The sequence below is a fragment of the Elephas maximus genome, chromosome 22, assembly GCF_024166365.1.
Source record: "Elephas maximus indicus isolate mEleMax1 chromosome 22, mEleMax1 primary haplotype, whole genome shotgun sequence".
In the NCBI taxonomy this organism is placed as follows: domain Eukaryota; kingdom Metazoa; phylum Chordata; class Mammalia; order Proboscidea; family Elephantidae; genus Elephas; species Elephas maximus.
In genome coordinates, this window is record NC_064840.1 from 14995423 (window position 1) to 15021963 (window position 26541).

A 26541-nucleotide genomic window follows, 5' to 3' on the forward strand; every position below is an offset into this window, starting at 1 on the left:
GACTAAAACCATATGCCCTAGTAAGGGAGCAGAATTAACCCAAGCCTGGAAGGGGTGACTTTTGTGAAGGCACTTTGTAAGTTACCGAGTATGCTGCAAGTGGGAGGGAGCAAGGCTGACCGGCTGGGACAGATGGACGCTGGATCGGGGAGCCTGGCCTCTTTAAAACCCTCCTTCAGGGCAGCAAGCTGAGCAACCTGGATATTCTCTGACATGCAGCATTTTAAAGTGACTGCTCCCAGTGCAGAAGGTTCTAGAAGCCCCTGGATCCACCCCTCCCTTACTTCCCTCCTGTGCAGCCACCACCTGCCAGGTCTACGCTCCACCTGGGATGAAGGAATGAGACTGTCTCTAGAGTAAGCACCACTCTCCCCCACAAAATAAATGCTGCCACCCCAAACAATAGGACCAGGGGTGGCCCATGGGGCAAAGGGAATAGGTGGAGCAGGTTGCTAAGTCTGTTTCTAAGAAGAAAGATGGAAGGAAACGAATGAGGGCACCGGAGCAGGAGAGATGGGCACTGCTGTGAATTGGTGATGGTCCCAGCCTCTGCTTGGCCCCTGAAGCCACAGACTAGGGAATGAGACCTGGACGTGGAGATTGGACCTGGTGGGCAGCCAGTCCCACTGTCAACCAGGCTAGCTGGTGGCTTGGGCTGGTGGCTATTTATCCAGCATCCAAGGATACCTGGATGCAGAAGTCGTTGGAAGAATGAATTTTCCAGGCAGGTGTGGGCTCCAAGCGGCTCAAATTCTCCATTTCCTGCAGGACTCCAGAATGACCCCAAAGGTCTGTCTTTGGGTTTGCATTTCCTCACTTAGGGCACTGTTTCTTAATGAGGTACTTACTTCGGCCCCTGAGAAGCACTTGGTAATTCGCAGGGGCAGTTTTGGTTGTTACAATGACAGAGACATTGTAGTAGGAGGGAGGTAATATCAAGGGTAGAGGACATCTTACAATATAAGGGGCAAATCCACAAGACAAAGGACAATCCAGACACCCACACGACCTTTGGACATCCATGTATATAAAAACCAACCAGTTGCTGTTGAGCCAACTCCGGCTCGTGGTGACCCCACGTGTGTCACAGAAGAACTGCACCCCATAGGGTTTTCAATGTCTGATTTTTCAGAAGTAGATAGCCAGACCTTTCTTCCAAGGTACTTCTCGGTGGACTTGAACTTCCACGTAGTGCCTAGGAAGAAAAGCCTGGCAATCTGCTTCCAAAAAATTGCCGCTGAAAACCATATGGGGGCACAGTTCAACCCAACAACAACTAGTATATAAAAAAGCATGTTTTAAATTCCTGAGCCAAGGCCCTGACTCTGCCTTACACATAAGCACAGCTTTAAAATACACCGAATTTCCCATGCATGTGACTACTGGGTAAGTCAAGGAATGATAAAACATTGTCTATCAGGAGTCTTTAGAAAATCACATCACCAAGATGATGTTGCCGATGGCATCACAGTTGCCAAAACAACAGGCCTGTGTTAGTCTGCATCTGTTGCTGTCACGTTCAGAGCGCGTCTACGTTCAGGAGCAAACATCTGACCTTTCCAGTGTAGTCATGCCTGAGCATTGGTGGAACAAAATACGTGTTATTGTATTAGAAATTACTTTTCTGTTACTTCTCCCTTATTTGTTGTTAGGGCCTTACACTGATTTTAAAAATTTAACTGTAGATATGTTAAAGTATCCATGAATCATCTTCCAGTTGGGGAAAAAAAAAAGAAACCGCAGTAACCCTCCTCCCTTACCTTGTGGTTTCGTTTTCCGTGGTTTCAGTTACTCACAGTAAAGTGTGGTTCAGAAACGTTAAATGAGTACATGGCATGATGAAAGCTCACGCCGTCCCGCTCTGTCATTCACATAACTTTTATTACAGTATATTGTTAGAACTGTTCTATTTTATTACTAGTTATTGCTGTTAATCTCTTACTGTGCCTAAATTATAAATCAAACCTTACCATAGATATGTATGCATAGGACAAATCATAGTATGTATAGGGTTCGGTACTCTCCAGGGTTTCAGACATCCACGGAAGGTCTTGGAATGTATCTGCCATGGGTAAGACCGGGGACTACTGCAGTTGTTGAGTTGATTCTGACTCACGGTGACCCCATGCGTGTCCAAGTACACCTGTGCTCCATAGGCTTTCGAGGGCTGATTTTTGGGAAGCAGATTGCCAGGCCTTTCTTCCGAAGCACCTCTGGGTGGACTCGAAACTTCCACCTTTCTGTTAGCAGCTGAGTGCATTAACAATTTGTACCATTCAGGAGCTCCGATTACTAAAAATGGCATTTTAAAATATTTGTTAAAAAATGGAGCGGGGCTTTAGGTTTCACACAGGTGGGAACAAACACATTGTTATGAGATATTACATATCCTTAGAGTCATTCACCTCAGTGAGCTTGTTACTTTCTCCCAAGCCTTACTCCTCCAAAGCAGTTTTTTTTCTGCTGCTTTTGGTCAAACTACCGCATCACATGCAAGTTGAGACAGGGTCACTCGAGGGGGAACTAAGATGGGTTAGGGCAGGTGGAGAGCTTGGAGGTAGCCCCCTGAGCTGGGAAAATAGACCTGCCAGGGCAGACCCCTCATCACACCTGTTTGTCCTTCCCCGTCTTTGGGGGAAACAAAAGCAGGAGACGCTTCCTGCGATGGTTTTTGGAGAGGCCTCCCAGGGCTGGGCTACCAAGAGGACTCCCATCACGCCCAAGTCTAGTGTCCAGACCACATCTCCATGTCCCAAACTCACCTGGGAGAGAAGGCCCCCAGGCCGTAATTATGGCAGGTAGGGCATATCAAGACCCTCTGGGGGGCTTTTCCACATCCCACATGGAGATTCAGACTCCTGGGGCGGCAGGTGGTATGAAGGAGATAGAGCCCTGGGAAGTCTGATGGTTACCACCCCGTGCCCAGTTGAGAATCAGAACTAAGCTTGTAGAACATTAGATACAGTCATGGCTCATCTGTACATGAGGAGGGGGCTCTGCCTACATAAGGTAAGACATATCATGCCATACCCATTGCCATCGAGTCAATTCCTACTCATAGCAGCCCTACAGGACAGAGCAGAACTGCCCCATAGCGTTTCCAAGGAGTAGCTGGTGGATTTGAACTTACGATCTTTTGGTTACTAGCCCAGCTCTTAACCACCACCAGGGCTCTTAAGGTAAGACAGGGGTCCCCATTCAGTGCTTTCCGGCTCGTCTTGGGAGAAGTGGTACTGAGGAATAGCGAGGGACGTTCAGGCTTGGGAGGGAGAGGTCATGCCAGGGGTAGTCTTTGAGGATGGGTAGTTTTCAATACCTCCTGGGAAATAAGACCTATGTCGATTACTCTGGATTCTAAAGCCACTTTTTTTAAGTCCCTAGGTGGCATAAATGATTTGCACTAGACTGTTGACCTAAAAGGTCGGCAGTTTGAACCCACCCAGAGGTGCCTTGGAAGAAATGTCTGGCAATCTGCTGCCATAAAGATTACAGCTAAGAAAACCCTATGGAGTGTAGTTCTACTCTGATACGCGTGGGGTCACCATGAGAAGAAATTGATTTGATGGCAACTGGTTTGGTTTGGTTTTTTAAAGCCACTTTAGAATTTAAGCTGACTGAAGATGATTCGGGGGGCATATGGGATACCAAGAAGATGCTCCAAGGTCTAGATATTCCCTCAGCTAGGGACCCCTGAGAGTGGCTGCTCCCCTGATGGCTGGGTTCCAGCCTATGAGGCCGATTGTGTAGGTCCTGGGTGAACAAGGCCCCAAACCTCTGCCAGCTGGGAGAATCCTAAGGACAGATTCCACACCTCCACTCTGCTTCCTGATCCATCAGGAGGTTCACACCAAGCTCCATGCACTGAGGCCAACATTCTGCCCTTCTCCTAGAGACAGGGCCCAAAGGTGCGGGGGAGCCTCTAGGGTCCCCAGGAGAACTTGCAGAAGAGAGGAGTAGGTTGGAGGGCAGGGCCCCAAACAGCAGTTAGGGATCCTCACTTCCCTTCTGCTCAGGGACTTCTGGATGGAGCCTCCATCTTGCTACTTGGCGGATTCAGGGGTCTTGCTGGAACTGGCTGTTTGGCCCAGATGTGGGAAGTTGGGAAAACCCCAGGATGCAATGGTGGGACAAGGTGGGCTTGCCAGGGACTGAGGGGCCTGCCAAACGGCATTTTGAAGGCTGCCCCATTTGGGAGGAGAAACGGATCCCATGTGATTCCTCAAATATGCTAGGTGCTCTCGGGCCTCTGGGTCTTTGCACTTGCCTTCCCTGTTTGGAATGCTCTTCCCCGAGAAAGCTGCAAAGCTCATTCTGCCCTCCCTTCCTGCAGGTCTTTAAATGTCACCTTCCTAGTGAGACCCACCCTAGCCTCCCTAGCTAAAATTTTACCCTCCCAACACTCTGTCTTCCTGCTTTATTCATCTTAGCACACATCACTAACATGCTATATATTTTACATATTTATCTTGTTTGCGGAGCCCTGGTAGTGCAGTGGTTAAGGGCTTGGCTGCTAACCAAAAGCTTGGCAGTTTGAATTCACCAGCTGCTTCTTGGAAACCCTATGGGGTGGTTCTACTCTGTCCTATAGGGTCACTATGAGTCCGAACAGACTTGATGGCAACAGGGGTTGGTTTGTTTGTTTGTTTTGAAGATCTCATTTGTTGTCCATCTCTCTTCCCCAGTACACTGTAAACTCCTCAAAGTCAGGGATTTTTGTCTGTTTCATTCACTACTGTATTCCTAGTGCTTAGAACAGTGCCCGGCACACAGTAGGTCCCCAGTGAACATCTGTTAAATGAATGAATGCAGGGCCTGGATATTTACTTTAATCCAGCTACCTGTAGGGCTTCCTGGAGACCGCTAGATGGTCTTGGGGCACTCATGGGGTTCTTGGGGGAAGGGTGTAGGCAATCCTGGCCTTGATTCCTGGGTGGCCCCAGACCTGAGCCCTAGATAAGAAGGGTCCTAGACCCACCCTAGCAGCGTTGGCTGCTGGAGAGTCAGTGCCAGATCAAAGGTGAGAGTGAAAGGGGGGAGAGAGGAATCCATCAATGTCTGTCTCTTTCATCTCCTGGCCCACTATTCTCCAACCACCTGGCCCTGCTGGTGATTTCTCCCCAGAGAAGGAGCTTGCATCACCCCTATGTCCCTAGCTCTCCTCCCCCACATAATTGGAAAATGCCAATCTGGCAAACACAGAGGGGCTGGTACCCAGTTCTTCAAGTTCTAGCCTTAGCTCCCACATAATCCAAGCGAGACTGCTGTTTTTGGGAGTAGGGGCCAATTGTATACTTTGATTCTGTTTTCCCCGCTTAGAGCCTTCCTCATCCCCGGGTGGCAGTTGGGAGGGGAAAGCTGGTTTATGTTGAGGGTGGCCCAGGGTTCAGCTCTGCCTTCTCGCTCTTCCCAGGCTCTGGGGATAAGCCACATACACAACTGCCTCTCACTCACTGGGTGGCCCTGGAAAGACCCCTTCCCTCTGAACCCCAGTCTTCTCATTTGGGAAACACAGATTGCATTGCAAAAACGCCCACCCTGGAGAGTGTCTGGAGGATTGTATGGGATAAAGACGGGAACACATAACATTTGCTACCATGATTATTAGCTCTGGGTATCATGGCAAGAGATACACCCTAGAAGTCATGCCCATTGCCCTCTTGAAATTGTAATTCTAAGGGAGGGAGGCAAAGGTAGCTGAGTAGACATGATGTGCTCAGGTTGGCTTCGGGGCTGTGGGGTTGAACTGCAGTACACACACATGCATACATGCACACGCATACACACAGGTATGGTCTTACCTGTCCACCTGGATTTCTGCGTCTTTCATCTCCACCTTGGCAGGTCTCCCTCCATTGATCCCTTTGCTCCCACTGGTGAGGAGGTTGAGCACAGGCTCTATCTCCTTGAGCAGGTCATTGTTCTCCCCACCTCCTTGGAGACCAGTACTGGCACTTTTCTTGGCAGAGTCCTCACTCATGGGCCTGGGGGCTAGGCCATTGGCGTGCGAGAGTGAGCCAGCTTCCTGTCTGTTGTCTTGGGCATGCTGAGGCCGGTTTCCAGGCCCCAGGGACCCATCCACCGCCAGTGGCTTCTCTTTGCTGGTTGATGGCTGGTGGGACAGATCGACAGCTTTGGTGGCAGGACCCAGGGGCCGTGTCACCCGGATGGTCTTGGGGGTTCCATCCCCAGTGAAGGTGGTCTCCAGGTGTGTGGTGAAGCCCTCAGGGCCCCTCAGAATGAGGACCACATGGGTCTCAGAGGCAACGCCCCTGAGCACCTCCAGGGCGCTGTCATAGGTCAGGTCGACCAAGGGCCGCCCATTGACGGCCAGGATGATATCTCCAGCCTGGATGAGGCCGCTCTGCTCTGCAGCACCCCCTCGAATCAGGTCGGAAATAATCACGGGTGGCTTGGTGACCCGCTCCTTCACCAGGAAGCCCAGGCCTCCCACTTTGCGCTTGAAGAGGCGGACAGAAATGACGTTGGGTTGGATTTGCTGGACACTGAACATATGTTCCTCCATGGTGCCCAGCTTCCAAGGGTCCTGTCTGAAGACCACGAGTGGATCAAGCCAAGGCGATTTCACTGGGAAGAGCCAGGTTTCAGGCTTTACCCAGTGGAGGAGCTGGAGCGATGATGCCGCAGAGACTGGGGGAGTTGTGAGAGCCGAGCTGGTGTTGGGCTTCAGTCTTCTCTGGCTCTGACGTCAAACTGGCGTCACCCACTCATGGCTGTCTGGCCGTCAGTGGCATGATTCTGTGCATCTTCTGCCCCCCCTTGTTCTCTAAGGAAATGATGGTTGACCAGGCAGACGTCAAGAGAAGCAGTGGACGTGTCCCTGAACAAGAGGTCCAGTAGAGTGTAGGGGAGTGGTGTCTGGTGGATGTGTCTAGAGTTATCCAGAGATGATGCACACTACTCTCTGGGCATGGTGGGTGCCAGCTCATTAGATGTAGATCAGATCTAGGGCTTCTTGAGCTAAAGAGAAAGAAGAAGGGAGGGGGTGAAAAGAAGAAAAAAGGAGAGATTGATATGGACCGCTCAACACCACCTTCAAAACAAAAATGGAAAATGCAGCCAACTTAGAAGTCTAGCTACAAGACACTCCAGAGTTTTGAAGCCAACCTAGAAATTCAACTCCTTCTCTCTTAAAGGGAAATACCTTTCTCTGTTAGTTTTACCTCCGCAATCAAAGCCCCTAAGACCAAAGGATCTCCCAGGGAAACCAGTGAGGGGCTCAGAAATAAAATGGCAAGAGTCATAAGACCTCTCTTACGTCTTTCCCACCCCAAGAACTCACCACTCCAACTGGCTCTGTATGTTTTACAAACGTCCCCCATTCACAAGTCAGGAGCTCCGCTGGCACAGACTTCTGGAATTTCCGTTCCAGCCACTCCCAAAGCCCCGACAACCGAACCCACTGGAACGGGAATGATGCTGTCTTTCATGGAACTGCCAATGAGGGAAGACAATTGGCTTGTACACGCCATTTTTGCACTTGTTAACTTGTTTCAGCTTCAAAAGGAGAGCCTTGGCCATACCGCAAACATTATAAATACCTCAAGAGACGGGTCTACAAAAGAACATGGAGGACACTTGTGGTCCACAGACCATCTGAAGCCCTAATGGAGAAACATTTCTAGTGGACTCTGTACCTCTAGGGTTATCACAGAGTATAGGAGGTGCTCAATGACTATCTGTTGAATGAAGGCGAAAAATATCTAAAGACGAAATATTTGTTATTGTTGTTTGCTGTCATCAAGTTAGCCTGGATTAATGGTGACCTCACGCACAATGCAAGACAATGCTGCTGATACCTGCACCAGCCCCGAGATCGGTTGCAGACTGGACCATTGTGATTCGAAGTGGTTTTGCAGGCTAATTTTCAGAAGTAGATCTAAGTATCTACTAAATATAAAAAAAAAAAAATAGCAGGCATTTATTGAGCACTTACTATATGCCAAGCTCTCAGCTCTTTATGTATTACTTGCTCCTTTGATCCTCACCCCTTTAGAAACCCCTTTAATCGACGAAGAAACCGAAGCTTGGGAAGGTTCAGCAGCTCGTCCAACGTCACGCAGAGAATAATGGCGGAGGGAGGATTTTAACACAGCTCGGCTCCACTCTTAAGTCTGAGCTTTTAAACTTATGTTATAGCCGTTTTCTCAATTTCCAACTTTGCTCCCTGAAATGTGAATCTTGCTGGCAATTTACAAGTTACCAGCTCACTTAGGCTTGGGGAGACGGTGTTTGGAGGAGTGCCAAAGTCAACATAGTGCCCAGATGGGGGTGCTATGCCCCAGATGTGGGTGGGTGGGCGCCTGTGGGAGTGGGCAGGGGGCTGTGTATGTGTGTAGCTACATGAGAGTGCCTTATCTGTCTGGGATGGGGCAGGTGACCTGTGAGTTACAGGTGGGATGGGGCTGGGGGGGCAGCGAAGGACCCCTCCATCTCTTTCCCTAAGCCCCCAGCTCAAGTCCAGTCCTGTCCCAATCCCAGCATCCTCTCCTGCCAGCATCCTTATCGCGCTTCAGCACAAGGAGGGAGCCCCCATCTGCCACTACCAGCAAAGTGACACTCACTCCCTGGTTTCCCTTTTAGTGACTTCCCAGGGCTACTCCAGGGCCAAGGCAGCTGACAAAATCCTGCTGCCTCTGAGAGTAGGAGGTGGGTAGAGACTCCCTACCTCCCCGCAAAAGGAGGTGCTACCTCCTGGATCCCCTGAGGAGGTGGTTAGTGAATTCAGCCCCTCCTCACTCCACTTTGCAGCTTGCATTACGTAAGTGCGCCAGTCCCTCTGTGTGGGTGCAGGAATCATGAATCCCTGGGCCCAGTTCGGGCTGCCTTTTCCATCTGCCATAGTGGTGTGTGTGTTTCTCTCTGTGTATCCATGCACCGCCCTCACGCTGTGCCACTTCTCTGCTGTGTGTGAGTGTGTATGGCCCGTGTGTCACCTGGCTGGGTGCCTCTCAGCAGCTTGTGATTGGGGTTCCAGTTTGCAGAGAAAACCACCCAGAACCACCAGGCCCCTTTCTCACTGGGAAGACTGGTCTACCCTGTCCTTGCTCCCTAACGTTCCCCAGCCCCATTTTTCCTGGGTACTAAACCCATGGTTTAGTTGGAGACAGTGACAGCTGGGACCTCCAGATCTCTCTTGAGTTTGGAATTGGGCTCTGTTCTTTAATTAAAGAAGGGACTTGAAGGTGACCTCTTGGGGACACAAGGCTCCCAGTAGGGCTTGGGCTAGAGCTTGCCAAAGGACAAGGCTGGGCTTGGGGTTGTTGAACTCGTTCAAGAAAAAAGAAAGACGAAATAAGGAATCCACAAGCCCCACCAGCCACTCAATGTTTTCTGAGCATTCTCAGGTTTTCTTGTCTCTTTTTCGGCTGAATCAGGGAGCGATACTGGCTGGTGCTTGGGAAATTAGTGTGCTGCTTCCCTCCCATACCTTGACCCTAAAAAGGAAACTTGATCTTTGGAAGGTACTGAAAGAGGCTGGGCTGGAGAGAGGCAGGCACGTTCTGTATCTACTGAGAGAGAGAGAGAGCGAGCTGTGAGTCTGATTGAGCGGACGGAAGAGTCATACGACTCTCCATTTTCAATCATGATCCAAATGACAATTCCACAACAGTGTGTCTCTTTCTTCCTCCCCAAATCACATCCTCGCCTACTGCCAAATGCTGCATCCTCATCCTAGCCAGAGTCAGGTTTGACTGTCCTCATTTATAGATGAAGACAGTAAGTGACTCTAGGGTGACCATCCTGTCCTGGTTTGTGAATGCCCCGCATTGATGAACCCCTCAGTCCAGTGGCCTTCCTGGCTCTCTCTGCGTGTTTCTGGTCAAGTTAGTTTCTTGTCTCCACTGGACCTCCGTTTCCTTATCTGTACAATGGGGGCACTGGTAATAACCACTTCTCTGGGTAACTTGGAGGATTAAATAAAATAATGAGTACAGAGTGAGTGCTCAAAAAAAATGGTTTCTGTTTTAGGTTGAATTGTGTCCCCCAACATACGTGTTGGAATCCTAACCTCCACACTTGTGGACGTAAATGCTTTTGGGGATAGGGCTTTCTTTGTCAACCAGGCCATATCAGTGTAGGATGGGTCCTAAACCTAATCACTTCTGAGACACAAAAAGAGCAGATTCAAAAAAACCAAACCCACTGCCATCCAGTCGATTCCAACTCATAGTGACCCTATAGGACAGAATAGAACTGCCCCACAGGGTTTCCAAGGAGCGCCTGGCAGATTCAAACTGCTGACCTTTTGGTTAGTGACCGAACTCTTAGCCACTATAGCACCAGGATTTCCAAGAGCAGATCAGACCCAGGCAAGAAAGCGCATACTGGGGAAGATGGAATCCATGTGAGGATTGCCAAGAAACCAAGGAACACGGGGATACGGAAGCTGAGAGAGACAAGGACCTGCCCCAGAGGAGAAAGAGAGAGGGCCTTCCTCTAGAGCCAGTGTCCCTGAATTCAAACTTCCAGCCTCCTGAACTGTGAGAGAATAAATTTCTGTCCTTTAAGGTCACCCATTGGTAGTATTTCCGTCTAGTTTCCTATCTCTGTTACAGAAGTACCAGGAAACACAGACAGCTCCTCTTATTGTTACATGATAGATAATGACTTGGGGTTCCCGGCTTTTCATTCTGTGCACTTTCTATTCCATCACAGTCCAACCAAACAGACTTCACGCAGCAGCTAGAAGGGGGCCTTGCCCTTGGAATCACCCAGTGGAATCTCACGTGGGTCATGGAAGGGGGATTTGTAGGTGCTGGGCAGTATCTTCCCAGCCTGTCAACCCAGCCTCCGTGCTTTGGAGCTGCGATTTTGCACAAACTGCACACACACACGCCAGGGTACATGGCGTGGAAATAATACTTGGGCTCACGCCTCATTCAAGTCGCTCGGTGGTTTCGGGTGTATTTATTTCATTTACCTTGCTGCGAGGAAATTAGCGGCTGACTTTTGGGGATGGCTGCCAGTGAGAAGGAGGCAGCCAAAATAGGCCAGCGTCTGCTCTACCTCACTGCGCGACCTTGGACAGCCTGCTCCACACCCTGCACCTCGTTTGTGCAACAGGAGGGACAGGCATAGCAGCGGCTCCCAGTGACTGACTTTACCACGCTTTACACAAGGTGCCGAGACCTCTGCAGAGGCTGTCTTCTTTAATTTTTACCACAACCCGACAGGAAGTGCTATGCTAAATCCCCCGCTGTAAGGGCGAGGTGACCGAGGTTCAGAGAAGTAACTGAGGAGGCAGCCCTGGGTCTGAGCGAATGGATCCTTACCATTCACCCTTGTCAACCATTATCCACATGGCAATTTCGCCATGCTATGCCCCACCTCCTGTTCCTCTCCAAAGCATGGCCTCATCCATTACCAATAGTTTTCATTCTCACCCAGACCAGGGTCAGAACTGACTGTCCTCATTTTACAGATGTAGAAATTAAGCTGGGTGGCACAAATGGTTTGCTCTTGGCTACTCACTGAAAGTTTGGAAGTTCAAATTTACCCAGCGGCACCACAGAAGAAAGGACTGGTGATTTGTTTCCATAAGGTTACCATCATTAAAAGCCATATGAGTGTGGTTCTACTCTGACACACGTGGGGTTGCCATGGGTTGGAACTGACTCAATGGCAACAGGTTTTCAGTGTGATCAACTTGTTCCAGTTTGCCTATGACTTTCTATATTTAGCACTGAGAGTCTGAGAACATTATTAGAATGACAAAGGGTCATTGAGATCATCTAGTCTAATGCCCCCATTTCATAAACAGGGACACCGAGGTCTGCAAAAGCGAGGATTCATTCAACATGGATCAGCAACAGTTGGTGGGTCTAGAACTACTGCATCCAACATGGCAGCTGCTTGCCACCTACGTGGCCATTGAGTACTTGAATGTGGCTGGGCTGAACTGAGATGTGCCGTAAGTGCAAAATACATGGTGAATTTCAAATACTTAATATGAAAGAAAGAACTTAATATGCTTAACCACCACACGCTTGTCGGTTTGTTGTACTGTGGTGGCTTGTGTGTTGCTGTGATGCTGGAAGCTATGCTGCTGGTATTTCAAATATCAGCAGAGTCACTACGATGGGCTGTTTTCAGCCGAGCAGAACACAGACTAGGAAGAAAGGCCTAGTGATCTACTTATGAAAATTAGCCAATGAAAATCTTGTAGCTCAGGATGTTGTCTGATATAATGCTGAAAGCTGAGCCCCCTTAGTTGCAAGTCACTCGAAATACACAGGGGCCACAACAGTGGGCTTCAGCATACCGACAATCGTGACGATGGTGCAGGACTGAGCAGCATTTTGCTCTGCTGTATATGGAGTCGACATTAATTGGAGCCAACTTGATGGCTACTAAAAACAACAATAGTTTAATATTATGTTTAATACTATATGTTGAAATGATAATATTTTTGATATAATGGGCTCAATATAATTATTTCAATTAATTCAGCTGTTGTTTTTTTAATCTTTTTAATGTGACTATAAGGAGCCCTGGTGGCGCAGTGGTTACACACTTGGCTGCTAACTAACAAGTCAGTGGTTCAAATCCAACAGCTATTCCATAGGAGAAAAATGTGGCAGTCTACTTCCATAAAACTTACAGTCTTGGAGACCCTATGGGGCTGGCTGTTCTTCTCTGAGTCAAAATCAACTCAACATTTTTTAATGCGACTATGATAAAATTAAAAATTACATATGTGGCTCGTATTGTATTTCTACTGAACATCACGCATCCAGAGTGTGGCCTCCTGATTCCCGGGGCAGTGCTCTTTCCTATACCCCGCTGTCCTCGGGTCCCCTCAAGAATCTGCTGATAACTTAGCCAGGCAGAAAATACTTCCTCAAATTTTACTTTCTGAAGAAATCAGAAAAAATGACACGGAGGGTTCACACGTTTTTTGCCACTTTTTGAGGGCGTGGAGGAAGTAGGATGGAGAGAGAAAAAAAAAAGCCCATCTAGAATCAAGTGAAGGAGCCCTGGTGGTACAATGGTTAAGCGCTCAGCTGCTAACTGCAAAACTGGCACTTTAAGCCCACCCAGTGGCTTAAAGGAAACCCTGTGGGGCAGTTCTACTCTGTCACAGGCGGTCATTATGAGTTGGAGTCGGCTCGATGGTGCCCAACCATAACAACAATAACAGAACTAACCGAAGAGAGAAGAAATAGAAGGATGTCATCATGGCTAATACTCCAATATCCAAAATCTTGTCTTCCAATTGTCATTTAAAATCTAGTCTACTGTACAATGATGTTCCATTAAAAAGAATGAGGCAGATATCTACTTACAGGTTGGAAAGGAGCTCCAAGATACACCAGTAGATAAGAAAAGAAAGGTGAAAATGTGTAGATTCTCTACATGTAAACGCAGAGACGACTTCTGGAAGGAATGGCTATCAATGGCTACATCCTAGAAGGAATGCTCCAAGTCAGAAGTAGGAGGGAGACATACTTTGCCCTACATGCCATTTTGTTCTATTTAAATAGCATCTCATTTGTTTTCTGTTCCATGTGTATTACCTTGCAAATGAACAATATTAAAGAAATCAAAAGCCAGCCCGTGAACTCCTGGCAATTCTCCATTTGCACACCCACAAAATCTCTGATGGAGTTAAAGCCCTGTTTCCCATTTCTCTCCAATCTCGTTTAAAAACAAATTCCAAATCCTCCAAGTCTTAAAAAACAAAGCAAAATACCGCCACCCCCAACATCAACAAAAGACCAAAAGTGTAAACCCAACTGTGCTCCTCTTAAAAAACAAAACAACCAACTTCCTCACATTTTCTGAACCACTAATTTGCAGTCTTTCCCCAGAGAGAACACCCCCTAAGAATCAAGCTGACGTGCTTTCTCCCACGCTAGTAAGTCATACTGTAAACCCTCCAGCCTCCTGCAAAATAGGGGTATAAGCTAGTCTTCTGTGCCTCAGGGATCCTAGAGACACTAGCATCTTGGTCCAATGGAGTCTCCCCATCACTGCTTTTGCTGTTGTTGGTTGCCATCAAGTCAGCCCCCAACTCATGGCGACTCCATGCACAACAGAACAAAATGCTGAATATATGCTATCATTACAAGCGTCACGGACTTTAGATCTAGAAAGATAAAGGTTGGTGACCTTGGCCATTTACTGGCCTCAGGTTCCTCATCTGTAAAATGGGATCAGTGGGGTATCTCTTATGCATGTCATGAGTTCACTCCAGGGCTTCATACCACTTCAAACTGGTTCAGTGATGGCCAAGAAAGTGAAACCAGAATTTTTACAATTTGGGTGGTCCAGCTCCAGTATGATAACTGGAATGGGAAAAATTACAGGTCGAAGCTCTGGAATGGGGGACTTAGAAGAGGAATAGTAAGCCCTTTCAGGAGCCTGATGCGTGAGATTGGATTATTGGCAGGACTGTGGAGAGCAACATACATCTAAAGCAGTGCGATTGGCCACCATCTTTGAGCAGGGCACTACTGTTTCCGACTCTGTTCGAAATCTGACAGGCAACAGAATTGGTTGCCATGCAATGCGTATGCTGCCCTTATTTTCTAAGAGGGAGATTAAGTTTCTAGCAGGAGTTCAACCCATAATTTTTCCCGTTCCAGTTATCATTCTAGTTCACCCAAATTGTAACAATTAGGGTCTGTTCTGGTTTCACTTCCTCGGCCATGACTGAACTGGGATGAACCGGCTCAAAGCCGTGGTTCATTTACTAATTCTTACGTACTTCCCAGGTATCACAAATATAGGGATGGAGAAGACAGATAGCATTCCTGCCCTCAGAACTCACAAAATGAGGGTGGGGAGAGATATTAATGTCAAGTATAATGAGTAGTATAAAAGTAGAGATACAGGTGCTAATGGGGGCACAGTCCCCAGGTGGTGTAAATGGTTAATGCGTTCAGCTGCTAAGTGAAAGTCTAGGGGTTCAACTCCACCTAGAAAACCCATCACCATCGAGTCGATTCCAGCTCAGAGTGACCCTATAGGACAGAGTAGAACTGCCCCATAGAGTTTCCAAGGAGTGCCTGGTAGAATCGAACTGCCAAACTTTTGATTGGCAGCTATAGCTTTTAACTACGCCACCAGGGTTTCCTAGAGGTACCTCAAAAGTCATGTCTGGTGATCTACTTCCAAAAAATCAGCCTTTGCAAGCCCTATGGAACACAGTTTTACTCTGACATACATGGGGTCACCATGAGTTGGAGTCAACTCAGCATCAACTGTTTTTAATAGGAGCATGTAACAGGACTCCTAACCTAGCCTGGGTCGTGGTGGTCAGGGAAGGCTTTGTGGAAGAAGAGCCAGGAAACAGAGTTAGCCAGGTGAAGGGAGTGGATGTGGGGATGAGCAGTGGTAGAGAGAACAGCATGTGAGAAGATCGTAAAGTGGGAGGAAGCAGGTACTTTGAGGCACTGGACAAAGTCCAGTGTAGCAGGAGAAAGAAGCCAGTGTCTTGATACAAAGCTAGAGGAATCACCAGGGGCTGGACCACACGGGTCTCTTGAAAGTGAAGGTAAAAGGCTTCTGACTTGACAGTTGGAGCAATGGCAAGCATTGGAGGGTTTTGCTCAAATACAGATTGTATGAAGATCATTCTGGCTGTCCGGTAGGAAATGCAAAGCAGGCTACGGGAAGTCCAGTTAAAAGGCTGCTGCAGGCCAGAGATGATGTGGTTAGGATTCAGGTGATGAAAGAAGAGAAGAGAAGTGCGCAGATTTGAGATATTTAGGAGACTGAATCAATAAAACTTGGTGACTGATTGGATATAGGGGGTCAGGGAGAGGGAGGTGTCCATGGTGACTTTTGAGCTCCTGGCTTCCAAGAGTAGATGAAGGGTGACAAAATTTCCTGAGAGAGAGAGCACTAGAAGGCAAGGTAAAAATGGGATGAAGGAAAGAATAAGAATGACTGAATTATATTTGATAGAATTCTTCTTCCTGAGTGTGAATGAATAGTTTAACTGTGGTCTAGTACATCATGCGAGTCAATATTTCCTGATACTAAACAAACAAACAAACAAAAAAACCATTGCCCTCGAGTCAATTCCAACTCACAGCAACCCCACAGGACAGAGTAGAACTGCCCTGTAGGGTTTCCAAGGAGCAGCTGGTGAATTCTAACTGCTAATCTTTTAGTTAGCAGCCAAGCTCTTAACCACTGGGCCACCAAGGTTCAATTACCATCTCTATATTCTATTCTGAAAGCTCATGGGGATTATAGAATATACAAGGAGCCCTGGTGGCACAGTGATTAAAGCACTCGGCTGCACACCGAAAGACTGGCAGTTTGAACCCACCAGTCACTCGGTGGGAGAAAGATGTGGCAGTCAGCTTCTGTGAGGATTTACAGCCTCGAAAATCCTATGGGGCAGTTCTACTCTGTCCTACAGTGTCGCTGTGAGTTGGAATCGACTCCACGGCAGTGGGGTTTTTTTTGGTTTATAGAAAATACACTTGATTTGGCTCATTCCCCCAGCCTTGCCATTTGCTGGCTATTTGATGTTGGGCAAGCCATTTAACCTTTGGAATCTCAATATCCTTTTGTGAAATTGAAAAGGTAATAACAACTACTTCCCAAGGTTTTTGTGGAGATTAAATAAGATGGATGCTGTGAAGAGCACTTTGCAGTCTGTAAATGCCAACTGTAATGACAATGCTGAGTCTTTATTTTTAGGAGGACATCAAGAGCAGTATCTCCAAACTGCAGCTCAATGTTAACCTGAATCTCAAGCAAGTTTTCTCCTTTCATGCCTGCCGTCTTCAGGTGTCCCCTGGTGCAGGGGAGCTGGTCAAAGAGGAAGGCAGAAGGTACTTATGGAATGAGAAAGAAATAAGAATGGCTATTTAAAGAGAGTACCGAAGAAAGTTTCCTGTAAATAGATCATAGTATCCAGGTAGGCCCGAATCAGTTACAAATGAATTTCAGCAAAGAAAGAACATGTTAAACAGAAAACACAAACTACAATGGCAGAAATAACTCCACACGTCAGCTACATCAGTAACAACAATAAACGTAAATGTGTTAAATTCATGGAGTAAAAGACTCTCAGACTGGTTAAAATGCATTTACACTTGCTCTATATTAGTTAGCACAGATGTAGCGACAAGAACCAAGGATGGAAAGGGAAGTATCTCACCACGGCAAGCTTGAGCTTACATATACAACTGCTTGTCAACTGGTTTGAAGGCAACATAGGTCTGCTTTGACTTGAAAGATATAACTGACTCTCTTCTTAGGATATGTTAGCACCTAAAAGACCAGACTTACTGGTCTGGCAGAGACTGGAGGGACCCCCAAAACTATGGCCCCTGGCTACCCTGCTAACTCAGAAGTGAAGCCACTCCTGAAGCCTACCTTTCAGCCAAAGATTGTTGTTGTTGTTGTTAGGTATTGTTGAGTTTGCTCCGACTGATAGTGACCCTATAGGACAGAGTAGAGCTGCCCCATAGGGTTTCCAATGAGTGGTTGGTAGATTTGAGCTGCCAGCCTCTTTGGTTAGCAGCTGAGCTCTTAACCACTATGCCACCAGGGCTCCAGCCACAGATTACACAAGCCTATAAAACAAACAATAACACACATGAGGAACATGCTTCTTAGTTCAACCAACTGCAGGAGACCTAATGTGAAACCCCTGCCCAAAAGCAAAGATAAGAAGGCAGGAAGGGACAAGAAATTCGAACAAATGGACATGGGGGAACCTGGGGTGGAAAGGGAAAGGAGGAGGGTGCTGACATATTGCAGGGATTGCAACCAAGGTCACGAAATGACTCATGTATAGTTTTTTAAATAAGAAACTGATTTGCACTGTAAGCTTTCACCTAAAACACAATAAAAAAGAATATGTCAGCACCTAATAAGTACATAATAACTATTCAGGAATAAATGACTAGCTATTCATAGAAATACCTTTTATTGAATATTTATCAATTAGGGTGGGATAGATGAAATTGCCAGTTTTGCAGTTTAGAATTATCAAATTTACGAACTGCATATGGTTTAATCTAATGTTTCAAACAGTTTTATGTATAAGCACTTCACTGAATTATCTCACTTCATTCTTGCAACAACCATATGAAGGAAGTACTATTGTTATCCCCAGTTTATAGATGGGAAACTGTGCCAATAAGTGTTAGTGGAGGGGATTCAAACCCAGTTTGTCTGAACTCAAAGTCTTTGCTACTATGGTATGTTTTTAACTCAGTTGAACTGATCACCTGTGTAATTTTAGTAATTAAAAGTTAGAAGGGATTAGAGAGATTGTCTATTCTGAAAGTTCAGAATATGAGATCTATAGACCCCACAGGGCCCAGGAATCTCTGAAAACCTTGGAAATATGGGCACAGCTTTTGTAAGTAGGTGTGTATCTTGCGGGGGAGGGGGGGCGGGGAGGGGAGTGTTAACCACTTTACACTATTTTCTAAGCACTCCATGACTCAGAAATGTTAGAAGTCACTGAACTAACCACATATTTAACAGATGAGGAATTTGAGGCTCACAGTGGGGAAACAGAGCCAGACTAGGATTCAGGTTGCTTGCATAATTTCTCCCCAAACTCAGGTTACCCACTAATTTTTCTTGCTTCCTCCCTGAAATTAAAAAATTTTCTCAGAATCTTATTTCAGTACCAAAATCAAAAACCAAACCCACTGCCATTGAGTTAATTCCAACTCATAGCAACTCTATAGGACAGAGCAGAACTGCCCCATAGGGTTTCCAAGGAGCGGCAGGTGGATTCGAAGCAGGCAGAGAAACTTGGGGACCTCTTACCACCAAGAAAGCAACACTGGGAGCAGAGTGTGTCCTTTGGACCTGAGGTTCCTGAGCTGAGAAGCTCCTAGCCGAGAGGAAGATTGATGACAAGGGCGTTTCGCCCAGAACCAACAGAGAGAGAAAGCCTTCCCCTAGAGTTGGCACCCTGAATTTGGACCTCTAGCCTCCTACACTGCAAGAGAAAAAATCTCTCTTTGTTAAAGCCATCAGCTTGTAGTATTTCTGTTGTAGCAGCACTAGATGACTAAGATAGGGAGTCTCAGTGGAGTCCGCACAATCACCAATGATGAACACGGTCTAGTACCTCGATACTCACCCGGGAGCTTGTTAGACATGCAGAGCCTCAGGCCCCACCCTGGACCTATGAACCAGACTCTGCACTTTAACAAGATCTCCAGGTGATTGATGCGTACATTACAGTTTGAGAAACAGTGGTCCAGTTTGCCTCTAAATGCCTTTTATTTTTTTTGTACTCCCAGAAAGCTCCAAACAGGGCACTTGGGTCTAGTGAGTGTGATAATATTAGTCTGCACTGTATAAAACTGCAGGTCTTCAATCATCTTGTGACCTACAAAAATAGCGATTTCAGATGGCTCGACCTAAACTATCACCTGTTCTGCACAAAATGCTTCAGACTCAGGGTATCAAATGCTTCAAAACGGCTCCAATCAGTCTACAAATCACGGCCCACAGACATACAGGTGGGTTTCATTTGGTCCACACATTTAACTTTTTTTCCCAAATGGGTTACCAACATTTAGAAACCATGAGGTTTCACATAAAATAAAAATTTCTGGCTTTCTGGACACATGGGAAGGTGTGTTTGTATCAAGCCTATATTCCTCCATGTCAGCAATCAGCTGGAGCAGGCGGTAGCCACCCTCTTTAGATGGGGCGTGGGCTTTCCAGGTCCCCTAGGTCCCCATGGAGCCCCCCTCCACCTCGTTTGTTTCTTGCCAGGAACCTGTAGGTATTTGGCTGCAAGACGCCATTAGTTCACCACCACTTGTCATCGAATCGACTCCGACTCATGGCGACCCCATGTGTGTCAGAGTAGAGCTGTGTTCCATAGGAGTTTTCAATGGCTATTTTTCCGGAATTACATCGCCGGGCCTCTCTTCCATGACACCTCTGGGTGGACTTGAACCTCCAACCTTTCAGTTAGCAGTTGAGCACATTACCCATTTGCATCATCGAGGGACTCCTCTGCTGGTTAGTGGGTTTTAAAGGGAACCAAGGAAAGTCACCTTTAGGGGTTGCTCAGTGAAGGGCTAAGGTGTGTTCAGTGGCTTGGGTCCTGTCATAGGTGCCCCCAGTGGACCCAGGTGTTTCATTAAGCCCCCTCCCTGAAAGCCCCTCTGCATCAGGCCCCACCTGCGCCTCGCTGGCCAATGCCCAGCTTTTGCCCTCATCTTCCCTGGGTTACGTCTACTGAGATCAGCATGGCATGATAACTCCGTATCAACTTCCTCTCCCACCTCAGCACGTTTACAGAAACTCTTCCTTCAGGGACACCTTTCTCTCTAATTGGGGCTTTCTCCTTCAGTGTCAAACTAGGCATTGCCTACTCATTCCAACAAGAGCTGAACGAACCCAACCACCTTCCACCACTCGGAGGGGTCATACGATCCCAGATTCAGTAAATTTTTGTTGGTGATTCCACTGAGGGATGTATGAACTGGCTCCATCTTTTTCCCCCGTTGCACCAGCACACCCAGTGAGCTCCTAGAAGACACCACACCTCGCCACCAAGTGACACATTCCTACCTGATTTAACCCTACTGAATGAAATCACAGTCGAAAGAGAATGGCATCACCTTAACCGAGCTGCCGTCACAGAGGTGGGAAAGAAGGCTTCTGGGAGAATGTCATGGTTAAGATCATGGGCACTGGGTTCAAATGCTCACACTGCCATTTACTCACTGTGTGGGCTTGGACAAGGCATTTAGCATCTGTGTGCCTCAGTGCCCTCATCTGCACAGTGGGAGTAATAATAGCATCTACTGTGGAGAGGGCTCTTGTGAGTGTCCTGTGAAATAATGCCAGGTTTCCCAAACTGGTCTTACCACCATCACACCTACGTGCCACACCTATACCTCACCTATGTAATTATTTATTTAACAGTTTTCCTTCAAAGTGACTCATTCACTTTTTACCTCAAATATTTATGATAGCCTCATCGTAAAGAATAAAATCCACGAAATCATGGTATGAAGGGGCTAGCTACATTTTCCTGTTACCTATCAATGTTAATGAGTATGTTTTTAAAAATGGTTACCATCTCATTCCAATCGTGAGAAACCACCGAACAAACTCAAGTTGAGGGACACTCATCAGAGTATCTCAGGACACAATGTTTAACTTAAATGCCTGCGTTTTTAATTGTGCTTTAGGTGAAAGTTCACAGAGCAAATTAGTTTTTCATTCAACAATTTATACACAAATTGTTTTGTGACACTGGTTGCAATCCCCGCGATGTGTCAACACTCTCCCCTTCCTCACCCCGGGTTTCCTGTTTCCATCTGTCCATCTTTCCTGTCCCTTCCTGCTGTCTCAGCTTTGCTTTTGGGCAGGTGTTGCCCATTTGGTGTCATATATTTGATTGAACTAAGAAGCACATTCCTTACATGTGTTATTGTTTGTTTTATAGACCTGCCTAATCTTTGACCAAAGGGTGAACTTCAGCTCTGAGTTAAGAGTGTCCAGGGGTAAATGGGGTAAATGCTTGGTACTTAATTACCCCAATAACCCAGAGAGGTGAAGTTATCATTCTCCATGTTTACAGCAGAGGAGAAGGAGGTCGAGAGGGATTCTGTAACTTGCCCAAGGTTACACGGCCAGCAAGTGGCAGTGGCTGGATTTGAACCCAACGTGGATAGACTCTGGAATCCTGCCTCCTCCCTATCACCTCACCTGCAGAGGGATCGAAGGCATGCAATGACTGATGTCACGGCACTGATGGAACTTTGGAAAGAGATCCCTGCATTTGGGAGACAGCTTGCTGGCACCTAGAAGGCTGTCAAAGCTGCCATTGTGAGCAACCCTTGGAGCTGAAGCAGATCCAGGCATGCCCAGATGACTGAGGCAGCAGTGGAGAAGGCAACTTTGGAAGATATTCCAGGGACAAACCTCTAAGTCATTTCTCAGCTCCTCCAGAGGCCCCAAGCCTGTTCTGCTGCTGACAGAGGGGCAGCTTCCTGTTCACTGCTCAATGCCCCCGACGGAATGAGCTCCGCCAAAGAGAGCTTGATTGGGATGCTAAACAGCCGTAAATGACACTGTCACCAGCCTTCATAAAGCACGGTGACTCACTGCCCTAATTAAAATGCTGAGGGAAAATGTAAAGGAAGGCTGCCGTGGAAAACAGTGGCATTCTGCTAAGCTGCAAGATTATTTCTTCCAGGAAAAGAGAGCGAGAGTGGAACAGAGACAGAGAGACAGGCAGAGTGTGTGTGCATGGGTGCGTGTGTGTGTGCGCGCGCGCGCACGCACAGGATGAGGAGAGAGATGGGGAGGCTGAATGGTATTCTCCCGAGAAGCTCGGGAAAATCTAACACAGAGGAATGGCTAACTAAATCTGTCTCTGCCCCCCAAGTTTATTATGAAGAATCTAACCACAGAAAACTTAAAACAGTACAGTAACACTCATAAACTTCTAATTAGATTCAATAGCTATCAGTATTTTGCCATATTTGCCCTATGTGCACCTGCCTATCTCTTTCTCTCTACTTATCCATCTTTTTTTTAAATCTATCTACATATCTGTCTTTACACTGAAAAATCTGAAACTAAGCAGCAGACAGACACAGAAGGCTTCATCCTTAAATTCTCAAGCCTGCATCTCCGGAATGAAGACAGTTTTTTTCTCCTACAAAACCACAGTGCTGCTATTATACCCGAGAAGATTAACTGTAATTGCACAGTTTCCCCCAATACTTCCGTTAAGGTTGTTTTTAAACAATGACAACCTGAGTAGTCAATCTAATTCCGCTGCTTCGGAGAGAGAAGTCAGACAGCCTGCCTCACAGAAATGGGCTGTCAAAAGGGATTCTTGAGCAGGAAGGTCTTGGCCTCCTGGAGGCTGGGTACCGTCAGAGTCTTTCAGCGCACGATGCTTGACTTAGGTGTCAGTTCTGTACCAGGTGAAAAAGCCAGTCTGACGACCCCATATGTCTTTGAAAAGAACCGTTCTCAATACTAAAACTCCAAATGAGTTCATCCAATTCACTCACTACTTTTAAGCCTAACACCTGACTCCCAATGGCTTCTTCCTGTTTCGGAAAAGGAAATCCACCCTCAAAAGCCCAATGAGATATCAGCAGTGGGGAGATTCAAAGGGGAATGTCATCCCTTCTGAAGGCAAGTCTTAAAGAAGGTAAAAGCTGCTGACTCTGACTTATGGTGATCCCATGTGTGTCAGAGTAAAACTGTGCTCCACAGGTTTTTCTCTGGCTGACTTTTCAGAAATAGATTGCCAGGCCTTTCTTCCAATGCACCTCTGGGTGAACTCAAACCACCAACCTTTCAGTCAGCAGGTGAGTTTGTTAACTGCTTATACCACTCAGGGAGGTACCTCCAAGAAATTCAATGCCCACCCTCCTGGGCACTGCAGATATCAGTAAAGGAAACAGCATTTATCTACCTGTAGGAGTTTTACATGTTTGTTAAAAAAAAATAAGAAAAATTCAAGCCATGACACCCATTCTGTCCCGTTCTTTCATACCCTGGTTTTCGGGAAATACGGGGATTTTCATTTTAGTGACTACCCTGATATTAGGGAAGGAAAGACAAATGAAGCTCTTTCCAGCTAAGACTTACCGTAACAAACTAGCACATGGACGTATTTGCCTGTCTTCATTACCTGGACCCTGGTCCATGACATAATTGGTTTTCATTTTCCTTACTCAATATTTCAGAACCAAGATACTGCTTCAAAAATCAAAGACAAAATTATGCTCAAAATACTTCAGCTGCTATTAAGTACTATCCTGATTTATCCCTGTAGGTTGCATTTTCACGCTAAAAATTCCTGGAATGAAACACAGCTCGTGGTGATCCAGGTGTCTACTTCAGGGACCAGATAAGATGAACTACACACACTATTTGTCACACTGCTGCTGTTAGCTGCTGTCCAGTCGGCCCTGACTGTGGGGACCCCATGTATAATGGGAGCAGACCACTGATCCATAAGGTATTCACTGGCTGATTTTCAGAAGTAGATCACCACGTCTTTCTTCCTAAGTCCATTTTAGTCTGGAAACTCTGGTGAGACCTGTTCGCATCATAGCAACAAACAGGCCTCCCTTGACAGATGGGTGGTGGCTGTGCATAAGCTGTATTGGCCCGGAATTGAACACAGGTTTCCCGCGCAGAAGGCAAGAATTCTATTACTGAATCACCTCTGCCCCCATTTGTCACGTTGCATTCTAGTTTTGGGCTGGTTGATCCTTTTCCCAGATACTGTAAGTTACTTGAGTGCGGGGGCCCTGTCTTCCCCCTCTCCTTGCGCCCTGGCCTGTCTCACGGGGGCTGAGATGGAGCTGGGAGCTCAGGGCTGGCTTGTTAAGCAAAGAAGAGGCTGAGTTGACTTTTACTCAAGAGAAGAAAATCCTGAGCAACGATAGCTGCTCATCAGTGCCATCAGAAGCCTGTCAAGCTCTTGGAATCCACAAGCTGCTTTCTTCATTTCCCACTGGAAATGGGTTCCAGAAAGGCCCACCTTTATTATCCCCAAGGTAGTAAGTTAGCCGTCAGGTTTGAATAAGAGACTTTCTGACTATTATTTAATGCTGGCTGGGGAAGGTCCTCAGCAGAAGCTGAGCTGCTTTTGAGGGCACTGCTGAAAACCTGTGGAATTTCTTTCAAATTCCCTTAGTCCAAGACTCCCTAAGCACCGTGGGTGGCCAGAATGAAGGCCCGTGGCTCCTGGGAAACCCCAGGTGAGAAGCGATAAGCTTATAGTAGGTAACAGAGGTTGGAAAAAGAGAAAACACTGCCCAGACTGGAAGTGAGAATTTCTTTGTTCCCTTTGTCCAGGTACGCTGTGAGAGCTCGCAAAGGGTATGACCAACTTGGGCTTCTGGATTTCCCATCCGAATAGGGCCATCTCCCTTATAAGACCTGGCAGCAGAAATCACAAACGCAACTGACGGACGAGACTGGGGCAAACGCTTGTCTCCTGAGAGGCAGAGAATGTCGACACTGGAAGGTCTTTGAGGAAAGTTAGCCAGAGTTGGTAAACTGAACTGCCTCAAAGGGGCAGGCGAGTGACCTAAACAATATTTAATGGTGGGGTCTGTGACCTAATGGCAAGAAAATAACAAAACCAAGGGGGAAAAAAAAAAAGCTGTACCAGCCAAGCAGAATACATCTGCTTGCTTCTCAAATGGAGATGTCTTTCAAATCCAACTCCGTCGTTTCACAAATGAGGAAACTGAGGCTGAGCAGGAGGGGGAGGCAAGGCCCATATCATGTGGCTAACTAAAGGCGTCTCTCTTTTTGTACTTCACTTCTTGTTATCATCATTGGGATGGGCCTGATACTGTCCCCTTTCCAAAGTTACACATACGCTACACATCAAATCCTCCTGCCAGCCCCATGTGGTATTTAGAATCCCTGTTTTATAGACGGCACATCTGAGTTTAGAGAGGTTAACTCTCTCACCTGGGGTCACAGAGCCCACAAGTGCCTGAGCCTGGCCTCGGATGCTTCCAAAGATGATATTCTCTTTGGACTCTCAGTCTAGCGCTCTGCCTTTCAACCTGACTACACCTGGCCCAATCCATCACCAGAGACCCTGCCCCAATCCATCACCAGAGACCCTGCCCCAAGAGTGACAGTATCAATCAGAAGACCATCAGTTCAGCTGCCACCTGCTCCAAGAAGCCTTTCTTGATAGTCCCAGGTGCTTCTCCTGGGGCATCCAGCCTCCTTCTGCCTCTGCCTCTGCCTCTCCTGTAGAAGCTTCACACCTCGTACGGGGCTTGTTTGGTGGCCATGTCCCTGACTAGATAAGGCGATCACACCATGTCTCTCTGGGCACCTGCCCTCAGGGCCACGACTGGGCCTGCCACCTAACACGCACATCACTGCACACTTGACAAATGCACTGATGTCCACCGCAGTACCACACACAATCACTGCTGTTCCTCATTGGTTTACTGTCACTGAAGACGACTCTGCCGTGATCCACGCCTGCTGCACCCTGTTAGCTGTCCTCTCACTGGGAGCCTAGGGGCATTTTCGGTTGCTACATCACTTTCATGGAATAGAATGGAGTGGGCTCAATTTTCCAGCGTCATGGGATGCTGCTCCGTAATTCTTTCCTGGGAACGGGCATGTGAGCAACGTAAACATATGCGTGACTTGCAAAGACTGGGTGGGCGGCTGTGAGGGATTGAATCGTGCCCCCCCCCACAGATATGCTGAAGTCCTAACCCCTGTACCTGTAAGTGTGGCCTTGTTTGGAAATAGGACTTTTCTTTCATGAGTCAAACGAGGTCTTATCAGCGGAGGGTGCATCCTAATCCTTATCTTATATGACTGGTGTCACACACAGTGGAAGACACTATGCAACGACAGAGACAGGTGATTCTCCAAGCAGCAAAGGAACACCAGTGACTGCCCACAGCCGCCAGAAGCCAGGAGGGAGGCGTGGAACAGTCCCTCTGTCAAAGCCCCCAGAAGAAATGAACATGATCAAGGCCCTGCTTTGGACTTCTAACCCTCAGAACTGTGACAAAATAAATTTATGTTCCTTAAGGC

At 47.2% G+C, this 26541-nt stretch overlaps 1 protein-coding gene across 4 annotated transcripts in view; it reads right to left on the minus strand.

The window, feature by feature from the left end:
• The window catches only part of NOS1 (nitric oxide synthase 1), a 159323-nt gene that overhangs the window by 93459 nt on the left and 39323 nt on the right, over positions 1–26541 (minus strand). For all 4 annotated transcript variants that reach the window (XM_049865541.1, XM_049865540.1, XM_049865542.1 and 1 more), the window contains exon 2: positions 5799–6978. In XM_049865541.1, the coding sequence (XP_049721498.1) occupies positions 5799–6523 (725 nt within the window). In that variant the 5' untranslated portion in view covers positions 6524–6978. The remainder of the gene's footprint in view (positions 1–5798; positions 6979–26541) is intronic.